Raw genomic sequence first — 18,254 nt, forward strand, 5'->3', positions numbered from 1 at the left:
CACATCTGGTGCAAAACAAAGTTTTCAAATGTTTCTTTTAACAGCACAACTCAAATATAGTGACTTCAGAGGTTCACGGCTTAATCACAACATTAATGATGCTGATCTCCCTGGAAAGATGAAGTGAAAATACAAAAACACAGAAAAGAAGGGGCAAGGCACCTCAGAATTTCTCAACTGTTAATCACCAACATCAGATCTGAAACACCAAGACAAAACAGAACCAACCACAACAACCACCTCTCAAAGATAAGCTCCTCCACACAGCAAAGTGCCTCCTGTTCATATTCACACCTGCAATGGCACTCACTTTACATGTGCAAAACATCTCAACTGTAAACAAAAATGCTAACAGCACAACTGTACATATCAAGAAAGACAAGAAATAAAATATATATATGTGTGAAATAAAATGCCACGGAGCAGTGTGAAAAACTGATGAGCTTAAAATCACCCCACCCCAAAAAAAAAGAATTATATTAGTTTTTTCTATCATACAGAAAGTGCTACCAGCCGCTAGTAAAGAGGCCTAGTGATCAATAGGATTGGAACTAAGTGCATTTTTCCATGTAGCTGTCGTACGATAGACCGGTGTTTCCCAATCAATTTACTGGGGATCCACTTGTAAAAGAACATCTGTGACTTGATTAAATCATGAGAATAATAAAGTGACTCATTTACAGACCTGTCTGTGATATATGATATACTGATTTTTTACAGCTTTGGGAAAATTCAGAAAATTGGTTTGGGGACCCCCGCAAAAAAATCTCACGTGACCCATCTGTGGGTCCCGAACCGGTGTTTGGGAAACAGTGTTAGACTGGGTCCAGATCAACTGCAAGAACACATTGATAAAACGTCATTAGGACCAATAATATCATATTGCTATCAGACAGCGTCATCACTGATTAGCTAAACCTTTTGGAAGACGTGACAGTGGGAATCCACCGGCATTTAGGATTGTATTTCTAACAAATGATGCGTCATTGGAGTAAGAAAGAGACTGCACATCGCCATTGCTTCACAAGGAAAGAGATTGTGTTTCACAATTAGGATGTTCCCCCAAATTAAGCTTTAAAAAATAAATACACTTTCCAATTTACAGCAATTTTTTTGCAGCATTTTTAACAGTAAGACATTAACAAAAACAGTTTTGTCTGTTTGTTTGACCATTTTGGCAAAAAGCTGGTTCAAAGAATAACAGCAGAAGTTGTGGCACTGCACGCAACAGATGAAAGAAACCCCATCTTGAATAAAAGATGTATATATAAAAAAAAAAGGTGAAGTTTTAATGAACCAACAAAGGAAAAAAAATACGAATAATGTCTTGTGGATGTTTTTTTTCTTCTTAAAAATAGAATAGCCATTGTTGTTAATGTGTTAATATTCTGTCTACCTAGTAATAAAAAGTTTTGGGTAGAGAGAGGGAGGGGGAGTCTTCTCTACGAGGCCGTTTTCTTCAGATCTCTGATCTGTTTGATTAGGTATGTCTTCTCGTCGTTGAACTGCTCGTCATCGGCTCGGTCCTTCTGGAAGTTGCTCAGGAAGTCGATTAGTTTGGTCTGGTTCTTGAGCAGAATGTCGATGATGGGCTGCGTCTTGTTGGGATTGGCTACAAACACCTGAGGAGCAGCAGGGGGAAATAAACATATGTAGATGTATTATTTGTAACTGTTAGCATTTCTTATATTGGCTTTAAATTGAGCCTTTGTACATCAGTCAATATATATTGGGCAACAATTTACAATAAAGGTACATGAACTAACAAACCATTTATTAATGTTATTCAGATAAAAGTTATAAGTCATATATTATTCAAGAGTCTATAAAGCTACGGTTAATGGCAGTAATAATTGTTAACTGACTGTTAAATGGCAGTAAACGTTTTAAGTAACAGTAAATGTCTTTAAGTAAACATTTATTAAAGGTTTCTAAGTAAAGTGTTTCCCTTAAGTGTCACTTCAATTATGGATGATAGCAGTACATAATAACTTAACTCTGTTAAGGATTACTTAAGCATACTTGACTCCTTGTGACTAAAGAACGTATTAGTATATATGTATGTGTATATATTGCAATATTACTGAATGTAGGTGTCTGTCTTTTTGTGTTTATTTCTACCGTTTACCATCTATTTTTATATTTTATATTTAGCAACATTTACTCCTCTAATCTTCTATATATTTTGCACTAATAAGGAATGTATTTGTCATGTACGTGTGGCAATGACAATAAAGACACTGTTACTATAATCAATGAATTGGTTTGAATTCTTTTTTTATCTTTTTTTTTTAAGTTCTCAGATTTCCCTTCAGCTACTTACATGTGAACATCTTCTGGTTTCTTTGCTTCATATCAAAGAGATAATGTATGTAAAATATTGTATTTTTCAATAATTCCTGACATTTTGTGGACCAAAATATTACGTCATTAATCGAGAAAATAATCAACATCCCTCAACTATGAGTTCATTGTATGGGAGTACATAATAAATATTACTTAACTATAATTAACATGTTCCACAAACTGTCACTGCGTTTACCTTAAAGACATGAAAGGCCTCAAACTGGATGTTGGCACTCTTGTCTCTGAGCAGATTCATCATCAGCTTGAGATTGTCAGGCTTGCTAATGTAGTGTGTCATCACCTTGAAGTTATGTCTGTCCAACAACAGCTCCCCGAGAAGCTGGAGAGAAAAGAGAAAAAAACAAATCACTGTATTGATTTATTTATTAGAGACAATACAGTTTTACATACAGTAGTTTCAAGACAGGGCATGAAGCTGATGTGCAGCACAAACAGTTAATAGCAATTGCTAATTTGCAACTCCAGTCCCTAGCTGGGCTTTTTTTTTATCTAAAATAAATAATGGAAAAAAAACAAAAAAAAAAACACAACAAAATACACATACACCATACATCATAAAAGGATCATAAAAAAGGACTGCTTTGCTCATTACTAGTTTGTGTCGCGGATAAAATGACGTCACAGCTATGGTATGATGACTCCGCCCACGTTGAGGTGGTACTATAGTGACCCAAACAATGTAGAGTTGAGCCGTGCCAAGCCGTGCTACATCTATGTACTGGAAAAGCACCATTTTCATTATTATAGTTTAAAAAACATTAAAAAGTGTAATAAGACAGAGACATAATCTTCCTCCAAAGACCCACAGGAGCTTATGAGGGCAGAATGGAGAAGAAGCCAGAGAGTAGAACACACACTGTTGGTCTGCCTTTTCCTTACTCTCCTGTGTCTCACGCCATCTGTTACTGAAAACCCAACTAGTTCTGCACTTGTGCGAAGTCTGACTACTTCCTGTTACTGCCAATGTATGAAGACAAGTGGTTTGACTATTAGAACAAAAAATAAAATTTTATTTTATAAGAATAAGAACTGTGAGCTATGTTTTTATAGTCTACCTTTATGACAAACGGTTAACACAGGAAGTAGTACAAAGCTCAAGTCAGTGGCTCTTATTTCAAAAGCCAGGTTGACAGTGGTGTGTGTGTGTATCAGTCAGCTGGTTCATGTAATGAGCCTCCGTACTTGTAAGTATCAGTGAACATTAACGCTACAAAATCAAAACAAACATAAAACTGTGGATTTGTCTGATAAAACAAAACAATAACATAACATATTTTATTTTATAATAATAACTAATAAAATGAACAATAACATGAAGACATGTATTTTTATATACATGTAATAACTACTAAAAGGAAAGATAACACTAAAATATGTTTTATTTTGTATTACATTACATTACATTACATGTCATTTAGCAGACGCTTTTATCCAAAGCGACTTACAAAAGTGCATTTAAACATGCATTTTGTAGGAATAACTACTAAAACAAAAGATAAAATAAATATTTGTATGTTATTTTAAATAAATAACTATAATTAAAGAAAATAAAAAAAGAGTATTATTAATAAGATGCAAGACAACAAACACATGTATTTTATTTAGTAAGTAAAACTACTATAATGACAGATAATAGATAATAATGACAGACCTTTAGAGACTGCCTCTTGGTGACGTAGTTCTCAGAGTGAAGAAGCTTCTCATAATCTGTAAACACCTGCAATTACATTATTTATCACACATCATTAGCAAATATTAGCATGTGGCTTGTTGAACAGCATTTGGGAAAAATAAGTTTTAATTAATCTTTGATGTGGATATTCAAAATAGTATAAAAATATGAAAATAATGGGAAAATATGAAAATAACATATTTTACTTTATGTTGTTCTTCTGTTTATATTTTGCTGCACGACTCTGAACAAATGGTTAAATTATTAAATATTAAAACATTATTGCCAATGTCATTTTTTTATAGTGTAACAGCATTATTCACTCCAGCCGCAGCATAAATTCCAGTACAAAATAAAGTAATATTAGTTTCGATCACAACTTTCTCTTACATTTTCAGAAAAAGTAATTAGATAGTTAGTAAATACAATAGTTGGTGAAATCAAAATCTCTCAAGACACTGAAATTCTGGCTTTAAAGTGATGTGCTGTATATGGGTGCTTGGACCGAACACTGTTTATAACTGTGCCCTGAGATTTGTCAACTCGCTCTAAACTCTTAATGGCCTTCTCTGAGTGTACGCAGATATACACACAAAGGCTGGGTCCAAAAAAATCAATTTATCGATTAAAATCCATCTACTGCTTAATATGATATCGATTCATAAAGCTAAAGGCTACTTTTTTTAGGTGGCGACTATTTTTTTGTACATGAATGTAACTGCTTTGGATTCTATTCTTAATGTAAACACAAATATTCTCCAGTTGTGAGGAACCTTTGTATAATTAACAGTATTAATTCTGTAAAAATGTTTTCATAACCAACTAATAGTGCTATAATAGAACTCTTTTTACCCCACTGCCATCAGAATCCTCAACAGCTGAACGGGACTACAATAATCCTGTCACCTGGTTACACTGTCACTTTAATCTGTTACCGTCACTTTAAAACCTGAAACATGTCACTTTAAATCTGTGTTCACTTTATGTACAGTTCTTATTTTTACACTTATTTTATGCATATATGTTATTTTAGTCTCTTTGTAATATTTATATTTTTCTTATGTATATTTATACTTTTTTTTACAAAAGCATCTCTTTTTTACTTTTTACTTTATGCTGGTGTTTTTGAGTGGACAGCAAAGTAAGAATTTCATTGTACAGGGAAACGTGTTTCTTTACTGTGCATATGACAATAAACACTTTGAATTGAATTGAATATTGTAACTGAAATATTCCTAATTCAAATCGGAAACAAATCGATTTGTGGATTAGTGACTGACACCTGACCTGGTTACATACTTAAACACTAGACATCAATGAATGAAGTTTTCTGGAATAAACAGTTACTCAGAGCCCCAATCATGTTTCTGCTTCATTGGCTGATGCCTGTGTATGTGTGTGTATACTCACAGCATCGTAGTTCTGGTCAAGGAATTCCGCCACAAGGACTTTGTGTTTTGTCAGGAGATCCTGCAAATAAAGTCAAACAACTTTTTGTTTTAATAGGAGGGGACAGCGGAATGTATGACACACTATTTGAACATGTGTGATACTGTGATAACATGTGATACTGTGGTCCCGGTCAGGACCAATAAACCCTGGGTTACCAGGGAGGTAAAGGACAAAAAGAGAACATTTACGAACACAAACTACAAGGAGATAAGAGGTACAAAAATAACTCAAAATCTAAAGCAGGTGTATAGGAGCAATAAACCAGACTCCTGATAAGATTTTAGACATTTCCCTGCTAAATAATGGAGATTACCTCCAATATTTATGGGATTTTTACATCTTTTTAACTGATCTACAATTCGGCATTGTTCTGTTTGATTCCTGTACCAGACATCGCGCTCATGACTCCTCCAGTGATTCCACTCTCTGCCGATCAGTGTCACTAAAGCATGCACTGAATATCTTTGCAACTTCAAAAATCTTCCAAAAAGCTGTTTTTAATCCAGTGTAATCCTCTTTAAATTAAAATTCACAATGATCAAATTGAGATCAAATATTTGAAAGGAGGTATTACCTACGATTACCAAACTTGAGAAAGTCTCATAGTAAAAAGATCAGTCTCAAACACAAAAACAATCAAACACACTGCAGCATCAGTGAAAATTAAAACGCCATTATTATCATTTTACATGACATTTACTTATGATTATGTGTACAGGATCTAAAAACAACATAAAATAAGGCTCACATTTTAAAATAAGGACATGGTTTTGACATGGTTTAGGTTTCATGCTACGGCGATCACTTATATAAAAGTTATATAAAACAGGACTGCTGTGATAAGGTTGTTGCAAAAAAAATTGTGGTCATTTCAGCATGGCGACATTAGACAACCCTTGTGCACTTTGAGTGCTGTCCATGTTTCTTTTTCCTGTTTGTACTCACTACTTTCCTAATACAATAGCCAGAGTAAAACTGTTGATGCTGGTTAATTATATCCTATGTTCTCTCTCTTTGTGTGTGTGCTATGCTTCATTATTACAGTAGTAATTAGCGTGCAGTGTGTACTGGTGCCTGTTGATATGCTGCTGGTAGTGAAACATGTTTATGTTAAATCCATTGATCCTTTATTATGATATCTGACTCCAGATGTGATAGAAAGGCAGAATTGTATTTCATTGTTTCACTCCTGTGTGGCTTGAATTTGGATACATTGCCATTTAAAAATGATCATTGTGACAATGAAAATTAAATTATTATAAAACAGTGGATTTGTAAAATCATCAGGATTTTCTGCATCCATCCTTTCCTGTGACCTTGAATGACTACAGTTGTATTTATTGTATGTGATGGAAATCTGCCTTTCTAAATAAAAAGATAATTTCAGAAAAAACAAAAAAAACAATGGATTTGTAAGTAACCTTCAGTGTTCAAAACAAAAAACAAAAAAAGTTTAGCGGGACAATTGACCACCGGAAATCTTCACATTTTAAATCTGGACACCCCTGGTCTATGACATCATTGTTTTCCTAAAGTAGCGTGTTAGCTCTCAACATGCGTTTGGAGATTTTCCCACTCTGGGAGGTGTTTAAATCTCTGCTTGGGAGCAATACCACTTGGAGTTTAGAGTGAATAAAAACATGAATCAATATTTGGAGATCACAAACATCACAAAACCTTGGTCCATTTGAACCCAGAGTTACCTTGAATGTGGCAAAGGCGTCAGAGGCAATGTCGAAGGTGGACAACTCCACATAGGTGAAGAAACAGTGGAACTCCTTCGAGTAAAGGACGGTCTTGGCGAGCGGCTCATGGCGGATACACTCCCTCAGCATGATTCCACAATTCAACGCTACCTGTGGTGTATCATACCTTCCAGCAGAAACAATGTTTGTGAGTATGTGTCTTATATCTTATAAAGTGGTATGACTGCTTACATCGTGTGTGAAGTATCTCACCCTTTCAGCAGTATGAAGAGAACCTCTTTGTGGGAACAGAAGTATTCGACCGTCGGGCTTCTCGTTCCAATCTGCCTCCTCAGGATGTTGTTGAAAATCTGACACACATCCTTTTTTCCCTGGAAACACACATACACACAGTGATAAGACCACTGCTGAGCCTTACTGCTCTTCACAGTTAATCCATGCATCCTCGTCCTCATCCTCCCTGCCTCCATCAGTAAGTTCAAATGTGTCATTTTGGCATTTAAAATGCTTGGTTCAGATTTGCCTCAGTAACACACATTTACTAAATAAGGCACACCAGCAGCACCTTTGTCCCCGTGAGCAGTTCAAGTTAAAAGAATTTTCTTGATAACATTCAGAGAATCCAAAATGAATTTCCTCGATCGACATTTTATGCAGTTCACCCAGTTCCTCTATCAGGACAAATGATCAAACTTCTCCAATTTTCACCCTCCAGAGGGGCACCGGACAAGGTTGGCCACTCCTTGAGCCACTTGCAAACAAAAATATTAAAAAGGTATCACAAAATAAGTATCCATGCTGATGATTACTTTTCCTTTAAAACTCACAAAGCTCTCTTTATGAAATAATTACACTTATTGATAAAGTCTCAACAATTTCAGATTACTCAAAAAACTGGGCAAAATCAATTATCAACTAATCAATTCTGACTTCAAATTATCATCATCCAGTCCAATCAAGTCAGGTAACATCAGATATCTGGGTATTAATTGTCTTCCAAGCAATCAGATCTAACCCAGTTAAACTATACTCCCCTACTTAAATCAAAAGGATGACCTCTTTACACATGGGAAGAGTTGCCACTAGATCAAAATCAATTACTGTACCTCTTTTCAATGATGCCCACCCAACCATCACCAATCTGGTTTAAGTCATTAGACTCTGCCACCACAAAATTCTTCCTGGGAAAACAAACCACCACGCGTTAGTTCAAACCAGTCAAAGGGCAAAAACCTGGGGTTTGGAACTTCCAAACTTTCACAATTACTTCCTTGCAAAGAAGCTGTGTTATGTCACTGGACAACCTGTGGCTAGACATTGAAGAATCTGCAAAAAATGAAAACAAAATTCTGCCTCATTGGCTGATGCCTGTGAATTTCATCATTAAAATCATCACAGATACCTTATCACGATACGATGATATACAAGTCTAAGACGATAGCTTATCTAATGTCACAATATAGATATAATATTGATATATTGCCCAGCCCTGCTTGCTTACATCGTCTACAAAAGTGACAGATATCTGAAATCAGTATTTACACTGGTTAACACTTGGGGAGTCAACCCTCAGAGAAAATAAAATGATCTGATTGTGGTGCGAGTGCACATGCATCAAGCATTCATGAGCAATGTTGTCGAATTCTACGGAAGTAGAAGCAGAAAAAAAGCTTCACATCCGCTTCTCTGGTAAACAAATGCTGCATGTGTCTGTTCCTCTTCTGCATCGTTCGTGCCTGTTCATTGTTTTTTTTTCTTGGATTTGTTTGTTTTACTTTGTTTTTTACCTAATCTTGTAAACACTTCTGATTTCATGATGAACTTTTCTTGGCACACAACAGCAGAGTACACCGTCAAATTAGCAGCTCCATGATCTGAATCAATTTTTTATAAAAAATGATTTTGAATCAAATTGTGAACTAAGTAATCGGAAATTAATCATGAGCTTCTGTTATATAATCACACTATCACTAATCACTATATTGTCTTATATGTCTTCTATGTCTTGCTGTTGCACTTCCACGTTATGGTTGAGGAGTGACTTTGGGAGTGGTCCTCACCTCGAAATCTATGACCTGCAGGTGTTCTACCAGTGATATCAGCAGGCCACTGGTGTATAGCTCCTGAGCCAGCTGGGCCACCGTCTCTGTGTGAGGCTCTTTATCGTTGCTCCCGTACAGCATCTCCTTCATGGACAACAAGCACTTTGACACCTCCTCAGAGGCCTGCATGACAGAGAGCAGGAGGGGAAGATGGGGGCGAGAGTGGGTTATATAGGTGCCTGTAGGGCTGCAGCAACAACAATTAGTCAGTTATTAAATAGTTACTAAATTAATTGGCAACCATTCGATCAGTTTTCTGCTTTTTCAGCATCTTAAATTTGAATATTTTCAGGTTTCTTTGCTTCATTTAACAAATTAATTAATTGATTATGGAAATAAATACCAAGAAATCTCTACTATAAAAAAATGATCTATAAAGGGGGAATTAGGAATACAAATATGAGCCAGAAACCAAAATTTCAGATTAAGAGTCAGAGAGAGAGTTTTTCTCTGTGTCTCTGGTGTGTGTGTGTTAACGGTCATGACAGTTAAGTGTCAGGAGATGACAGGACCAGGCTGCTCTGTGTGCAAATTTCACAGGGGGCTGTCACACATACACACACAGACACACACAGTCACACACACAGACACACACACACTGACACACACAGACACACACACAGTCACACACAGACACAGTCACAGTCACAGTCACACACACACACACACACACACACAGACACACACACTTTCTACCTTGTCTGTTTTCTTTTCCTGTTTGACCAGGATGGCCAGGTTTTCCCTCAGAGTTTTGACGATGTCCACCGGACTCTTGTGAGATTTACCAAACAGCGGCATGATTGAAACAAATTTGTTTTGGGACCTGGAAATTATACAGACACACAAATGACAAGATGGATAAAATGTTGTGTTTATTCCAAATGGGATAAATCGACATTTCTTTTCTCCAGAGCCATCTAACATTTAGGAGCTGTTTTAGTCATTAGTCAAAGCTGGAGAGGTTGACTTGTTTGCCAATATCCGATATAACATTTTACAGCCAATATCAGCCGATACTGACAAAGTGCCGATAATATGGTGCATATCCCTTGTATGTATGTAGAAAAGATGAAAAGTAATTAAACAAAACTCTGCACTCACTCTAATGCATACATAATTTATGAGACAAAAACATTCCCTTGAACAAAAATTATCAGGATCCCTACAAATGATCAAGATATGTGGTGACTAGGACATTTTGCAGTTCAAATATAATCAGAATAGAAAATAGACACCAACACTCAACCTTCCTAAAGGACAAGAAAGACGCGAATCATGAACTGGAAAAAAATCCAAACCACTGCATACCATCATGCAGTTGGTATGACAACTCAACAGAAGGTAGCTGAGAGATAAATAACAAAAATGTGTTTCAGGATTCAGGATCACCTCAGAGACACAGTCCAGTGTCCTCTCTTGTCTACGCAAACAATCACAGATAATCAAAGTCACTAGTCCATGTATTATTGCTACATAAGTTGTTTTTTTTAATCTTGTATTAAATTAAATCTGGTAATTATAAATAAATGAAGATCTAAACTTTGCATTAACACAAGGCTTAGTTTAATAACAGAGAGTGAGTGAGGACTGGACACTGACACATAATCTGTTACTCAGACAAGCAGAAAAACACATTAGTTGATGTTGAATGTAAAAAAGGAGGGTGTCCTTCTACAGGTGACACTGAAATCAATGTGAGCATGACTCATGACTTGACATTTTTTTATCCTTCTGCTACAAAAAACTTTCAAAAGTTGCCCAAAATCTTATAGAAAAGGATAAGCCAAAGAGTGAAACTACCGATACCGACATCAAGCTGTTAAGAAAACATTTGTGCTATGCATTTCAACAATGCCACCATGTTTTTAGATGAAATCAACAACAATGTGAATTATTTTCAAAATACTACATGCAAATTAAAACATTTTTGTTAGCCTGGGGTATGTCAATAACTAGCAGCAACATTGATATTTTTGCATTTTTATTTTTTGTACAGGTTCAAGAACACAGCACAAAAACTTTTTTTAGGGTTAGACAGCCAACTTGTCCAGAAGCCGCAGTCGATACAGCCTGTCAACAAAACACAGACAGACGTTGATTAGCCTTGATTGGGTCGTGACTCAACATTGGCCCGGCCGCTGTGTTCGTGTACATTCACATTCACTCATTGCGTGACCATTTAAATCCAGCCAGCAGCAGCAGCCCAATGGATGCGCGCAGGTCTGGGATGTTGCATCTCATCTGGAGGTCTGCATGATCCGCTTCAGATCATGCAGACCAAATTGTTGTCAATCAGGCTGCTGATTCTAACGGTGGTGTAACGGGTGGGTCACTGTACCGTTCCAGTGGCTGCAGGAGTTTATCACTGCTAGGAGTATATCGGCTGCATGAGTTTATCATTTCTGGAAATCGATCGGTGGCTGGCGCAGTCTCACCCTCCACACTATCAGAGGACACATACAAGCTCTCAAATGAGGATTCAGACACAGGTAGATATTGATCCTCTGCAATGTCCATGTCCTCCTTGCCAATCACTTTTACCAAAGCTCCTGGCACTTCCTCTTGTGTAAAATCTCTCTAAATCTTGTCAGGTTAGAAATAACTAGTTCCACAAGTTGCATTTTAGTAAACTTTTGCTGCAATCGCAACTGTATTGCACATAAAAGTGTTTATCACAATTTTAACACTGAGGGTAAAGGAGATGTTACTAAATATGTTAGATACTAAATTACAACAATGCTGCCAAAATGTGTCAACTTTAGACTTCACGGATTGTCCTGAAGTATGGTTCTTCTGGAACTATAACAAGACAATAACAACAAAAGGAATGTTCTCTGAGATGTTAGAGGAGGGAGCAGAGAGCTGGGTAAATAAATGAAGCAGTTACATTTAAATTACCGTTTCCTTGAGCCCCAGGAAATACCCCAGCTAAATGGATTGAGTGGTGTGTCATTTGGAGCAAAAGGCTTTAATTCAAGCTCAGAGGATAAGGTCTTTTTTACATCTAGTTGTCCGCTAGACTCGGTACGATTGAGGACTGGGTTCATTTGGGGGTTGCAACATTCAGCCGGTCCGAGTTTGCTTTCACACTGCACTTTAGTGAAACGAACCGAACCTTTTGACGTATTTCCCTCCTCGCCTGAGGTGGTGCTGCATCAAGAATTACTAAAGGAGAAGACAACAATGAACTCCAAGAGTGCTGATCTACATTTAACAACACAAATCAAATGGGACACGGATTCTCACATTCCCAATTCTTCCACATGTGAAGATTGCTTAAATCCTTTATTTATTATTTAAACATCAAGTGGATAAAAGAGTACCAATAATGGATTTCAAAAGGAAAAACCACCAACTACTCGGGTATTTCAGAGTTTTGCAACCATCCAGAGGACTCCAGCTTTGGATAAAGAATACTTTAATGGTATTCTTCTCTCTAAACAAGATGGTACAGCATATGAAAAAAAGGAGAGGGGAAAAAGAGGGAAACTAAACAATTTCAGTTGAAAGCTGGGAAAGAATCAATCGCTTTCAATGCATGACCACAAGCTCAAATACATGGAGAAAATTCTGCTGGAAGAGCAAAGTGAGATTCTTAATAACTCCTGCACAGAAATGCCATCAAGGCAGTGGCAACACCTGCTGGAGACTCTGTGGGACTTATGCAGACCACTACCATGCTGTATATCAGGGGCCATATCATTGTTAAAGCTTCCGTACGCACAAAAGAAGGTGTAAACCACTTCCTACACAAAGTTTGGGATTTATAAAAAAACAAACTTGATGGAAAACATTTGGTCTTTTACGGAAGCTCTGACCCATGCGTAGGCACATTTATGGGAGGGAGAAGAAACTGAGACTCCGATGGCAGAAGGATGAATAACCATAAACGGTTTAAAATATCAGTGTGTAAAATATTACTGCTCACGACATGATTATTTTTTACACGAGACATACTTTTGAACAAATAAACCTGCTTGATTGATATACTCTCGGATATGCGCACCTTCATTCCCACATTCAAATAAATATCTATCTATTATTGCAAGATACAATTTTGAAATAAATGAAGTAATTATTAAGTTCTTTGTGGTATGAGACACTTTCTCAGGGATAATAAATTCAACAGGAAGACAGATTATGTGGGACAGATACATTTCGAAGGAATAAGAAAGAAATTTTCATCACAATGTGCAATGATGCAAAATAGTTGATTTGTCTCTGATAGAGGATCAGACAAATGGATACCTATATAAATGCAATTAAATATAAATATAACAAATATTATATAGAATATAGAAACGTCCGACACAAATGAATGAGCATATCAACAATATTCTCAGAGGATATCCCATGTAGCTATCCCATCACGGTCATCCACCCCTTATGTCACCTACCCCTCTATGCACTGCCATAACAACAAGGTCAGACACTATGCGATTGCAATACGATCACAGAGAATGCATTTTATGGCAGGTGTAAAGGGGGCCTTTGCAGCTTTCCAGCATGACTCTAAAACCTCACAGGGTGGTCAACATATATCAAAGGATAAACAAGGCAACAGTAAGTAGTTTCAAACCTGTACAAGCTTTCCTGTTTCTGGTTAAATCGTACTGCTATGTTGGGTAATAAGCAGCTAATATTTCCACAACTACTGTTGCTACAGCTGTAAGTAAATGTTTCTTGGAATTATTAAATGGTAATTCAGGGATTTTCCCACTCTGGGACCCGTTTTCAAAAAAGCTGCATTTCAGTGCTCTCAAAACACGGTTTCTGTGTGGATAAAACCATCTGGACCTGTGCTGAGCAAGACTTGTATTACAACATGTATTTTTATCTTCTTTTTTGTTATACTGCACCAGTATTTTGTACTATTACTATTTCTCACCTTTCATTTACCACATCCTATACATTAAAGATTTTTTGAAGTAGGTGTGTATAAGGTATCTTTGCATAGTCAGTGTGTCACATTGATTTTGGAAGCAGAATAATTGTTACAATGTTGGAGCATAATGATTTTAAAATGGCTGTTCATCAAAGACTAGCACTATATGATATATAAATATAGACCTTTACTTGAAAAGAACTCATAAATGACAAATTACAGCCCCTATCAAATAACACAACAGCTTTATGCAGCATCAAATAACAGTAACGTACACAGTTGCATGGTGGTGGCTGGATGTGATAATAAATCAACACTCTTGCCTGTCCTGATGGCAATCCACATCAGGAGCCTGAGAGTGAACATAGCAAGACAATGATGAGTCACACCTACATGTCATTCAACCAGCACTCGTAGCATTCCATGGCTTGCCTCATGGTAAAAGCAGGCGTCATAAACTCACAACTGTACACTAACACAGAGCTGATAACGACATTCATGAAGACATGTGCAGCAGATAAGTTTTAATGTGGTGAATTTACCTCCCTTTGAAAGAAGGAAAGAAAGAAATGGCAGCTGCCTCTGGTTTGACAACACCTCTTCCTGATTAGCTGAAATGCAGAGGCAGCCAATTATGATGCCGTGCAGCACATTAAACTGGAATTTAAGATTTTTAAGGAGGAGTCTGGAGGATATTTAACCCTCAAACACTAACTCTTTTGCTTTGTGAGTATAAGTAAATCCCTATTCGTAATAATGTATAATGTATCGATGCAACCAAAGCACTTTTCAAGTCCAGGGAAACCGTTAAAGTGAAAAATGAGATACAATCCAAAAATCATTTAAATGGCATAATTGCACAGACTGTAAAAATTTAAATCAAAACAATAACATCTTTTTACTGTCATGTTGTAGGCAGTTAACTTCTTCTTTATCGGATATTTGTTACACAGTTCTACAATGACTGTATTGTTCTGGTATCATATCGGTAGATACTCTGGTTCCGACATGAAAAAGCGGTATCGTGCCATCTCTACCTCAAAAGCCAATCATCAGCTAATCAAGTCCAACCCTGAGATTGATAATGACGTCAATGATGGCCTAAATGCTTTTGGCTTTGCCATCACTTGTTGTACATCCACAGGCATTTTAACAGACACTAGAAACAAGCACAGGTATCACCTTAAGCTGCATATTTGATTGTTAGAGCTTCCAAATAGAACAAAGCAAGGCACTAGGAAGCTAAATTGAGGGAGTGCTTCGCAACTGCAGTATGGGAAATTGTTACTTTTGGTGAACTTAAAATAAATGCATATTGCATATATACCTGTCAAATATAGCATACAACTTCTGAAAGCCTTGGTAACACATGGAATGCATGATTTTACTGGCACGATATGGACTTGCTTCGATGGTAAGGATTATCCACACTGAAACATTTCGCAATCTTTTTCTTTGTTGTTTTGAAAAAGTGTTGGGCGGTATAACTAAAAATGTATTTTTTTTTTAAAACTGTTGAAAAAATTTTTTAGATGTAATTTTTTACATTTACATTTTTTTATGCATGAACATGAAGGAGTGCTCCAGCAAGGGAGAGGCACAGTTGAGTGTATGAGTGTGTGTGTGCTCTTTTTGAGCGAGTAATAGAGGGTGCGGCACAACTGAGAGTGTGTGTGCATGCGTATCTGCCCGTGGTTGAGTGAGAGAGAGGGAGTGGCGCAATTGAGTGTGTGTAACTGCAATTATTAATGACTCAGTAGTTCAGGCCTGTACGTGGCGCTTATGGCATTTCTCCACTACACAGTTCCAGCATGGCTCAATACATTACAATGTATACAATCAATCATAGAAATAGAGACCCCGGCACGGTCAAGTTGCGTTTCCACTAGCATAGTACCTGGTAACAGGTACTATTTTTAGTACCTGCTCTGGCGAGGTTCCAAGTGTGCCGAGCAGGTACTGTGTGACGTTGCAGACTGCCGGCCACTGATTGGTCAGAGTGCCGTCACAGGAAGAAACGTCCGACACAGAAATCCAGCCGAACTGTAGATTAGTAAAAACTACTACACTCCTAAAAACGTGGGTTGATCTCTAACAATTACCAGGGAAATGTCACTCGCAATATTTAACAGAGGAGTCTGGTGTATTTAGGGATAGCACTGCTGATCGCGAGCTGTATTTCAGTCCAGTGACTCTGTCAGATGGAGTCTGTGCTCTGGTCATGGAGGAAATACTGAACAAATATTTTTTATTAACTGATTCTAGTGATTTGATTCAGTAACAAAAAAAAACGCTTTACAGCCGTGCAGTGATGACTCCGCCCATGTTAAGTAGGTACTTTTTTGCAGTGGAGATCCAACAAGTGCTGATCCGCTTCGCAGAGCCCAGGAAAACAATAAAACCCTATTTTCTCAGCAGTGGCTGAACTGTTTGTTCTGAAACTTAAGGGTTTCATAAACAAGGTAATGACGCAGATACACACACAAACGCAGCATTAATTGGAGCTTTCGGTCTATGTTGCCTTTAATAAAGCACCAGTCATACACAATACATACAGTAAATCCTGTGTTTATCTTTCAAGTTAAAGAATTCTATCAACAGTCTGCACTACCTCTCAGCACTGGGGCGTCCCACATTGTCCCATAAAGAAATTCTACTTGTCCCTCATTTACTTTGTTGGGATCTGGTAAAAGAGGAGTTGGAGCTGCCATAGCAGGGGCAACAACCATAAACACACAAAATAAACGTGTGCAATATAAAATAATAACCAGCCAAGGACTTTTTACATTTAATAAACTGCAAATCATTATTTAGAAATAATAATTTATTTTGATGCCTATTGCACTTTCCATGGAACATATAAAAAATTGTTTGGGTCACATAGTCGGACGGAAAGAAAAAAGTTTCTTATTTTATTGACAAAGGTTAACATTAATAGTAGACGGGTAGCTTGATTGTATTTAAGTCCGATTTCGATATCACAGCATGTCACCGTTCACGTGACATGTAGAGGTTTTAAATTGTACGGTTACTGACACTAAATATTGCATCAACTCGTCCCTAATTGTTACCAATTAATTGTCTTAAACGAATAATTGATTTGCCTTAAAGTTGTCGCAAACCACATTTCGAACAATCAAGGAACAATTATAACTACAAAGCAAATAACTGTAACTGGTTTATTTAGAAATTTAACCGGAAGCGGGGTTGACGTAACGATGTCTGGCGATGGTTGTCTAAAGTAACGTAACAGAGAGAGAAAGAGAAAAAAACAAAATACACAGAGAGAGAGAGAGAGAGAGAGAGAGACGGTGTGTTTATGCTGCAGGTGAAGCACCAAAGACAAAATGAAGGACCGTGTGCAGAGGAATAATAGATCGTACAGTAAACAGGCAGTAAATAACATATAAGGCCGCACAAAACAGTTCAGAATGTGATTTTAAAGGCCACACCTCTCCCGCCTAAGGCTGAATTCCCTTTTCGATTGACAGATTCCCAAAGATAATCACTGGTGTGCATCGCTACAGTAAAACACAACAATAAGACTTAACTGAGCTGCAATGTTTCAGAACAACATTTAAAAGCCTCAGTCCATACTAGAGGTACACTCTCTGTCAAGGGCAGGGACATCAACAATAAGTGAATTGGACGCTACTGCTCTTCGGCAGTATTGGCGAGAAATGATACTTACAGAGGCAACACGTTTGCTCGAATGTCGAATGTCTTCGCCGCTTCTGTCCCGCTTCACAGCACAGTCGGCACTCCGACACAGGCCTCTGTATTCACAGCTGAAAGTCCCGTAGAGTGTGTGCGGTTCAATTTAAAAGGCAGGGAAGCTGTTGAGAAGGCAGTGCAGAATTTCATACGGTCGCTCTCCAGCCGACGAACAAGCTATGTGTTTTAGGCTTCCGGTTAAAATTTTCAAAATACAAGCTACAATGACTCTCACCCGTTTAAATAAACTAGGAAATGAAGTGAAGGGCGATTAAGTGTCAGAATATTTTTTCTTTGCACCTGCATACACACTATTCATTTGCGCACTGTTGCGCTGACAAACAGACACACATTGT

The 18,254-nt window shown here is 37.3% G+C and overlaps 1 protein-coding gene across 1 annotated transcript; it reads right to left on the bottom strand.

The window, feature by feature from the left end:
- Positions 1–459: 459 nt before the first annotated feature.
- cab39l (calcium binding protein 39-like) lies at positions 460–18,254 on the bottom strand. The gene is made up of 9 exons (XM_044019245.1): positions 17,876–18,254; positions 9,996–10,122; positions 9,258–9,422; positions 7,450–7,568; positions 7,195–7,363; positions 5,450–5,509; positions 4,019–4,084; positions 2,543–2,686; positions 460–1,622 (listed from the first exon to the last, which is right to left on the bottom strand). Exons 2-9 carry the CDS (start codon positions 10,095–10,097, stop codon positions 1,443–1,445), a joined length of 1,005 nt encoding a protein of 334 aa, XP_043875180.1. The 5' UTR covers positions 10,098–10,122; positions 17,876–18,254; the 3' UTR covers positions 460–1,442.

This window comes from Solea senegalensis, linkage group LG2, assembly GCF_019176455.1.
Source record: "Solea senegalensis isolate Sse05_10M linkage group LG2, IFAPA_SoseM_1, whole genome shotgun sequence".
Classification (NCBI taxonomy): Eukaryota; Metazoa; Chordata; class Actinopteri; order Pleuronectiformes; family Soleidae; genus Solea; species Solea senegalensis.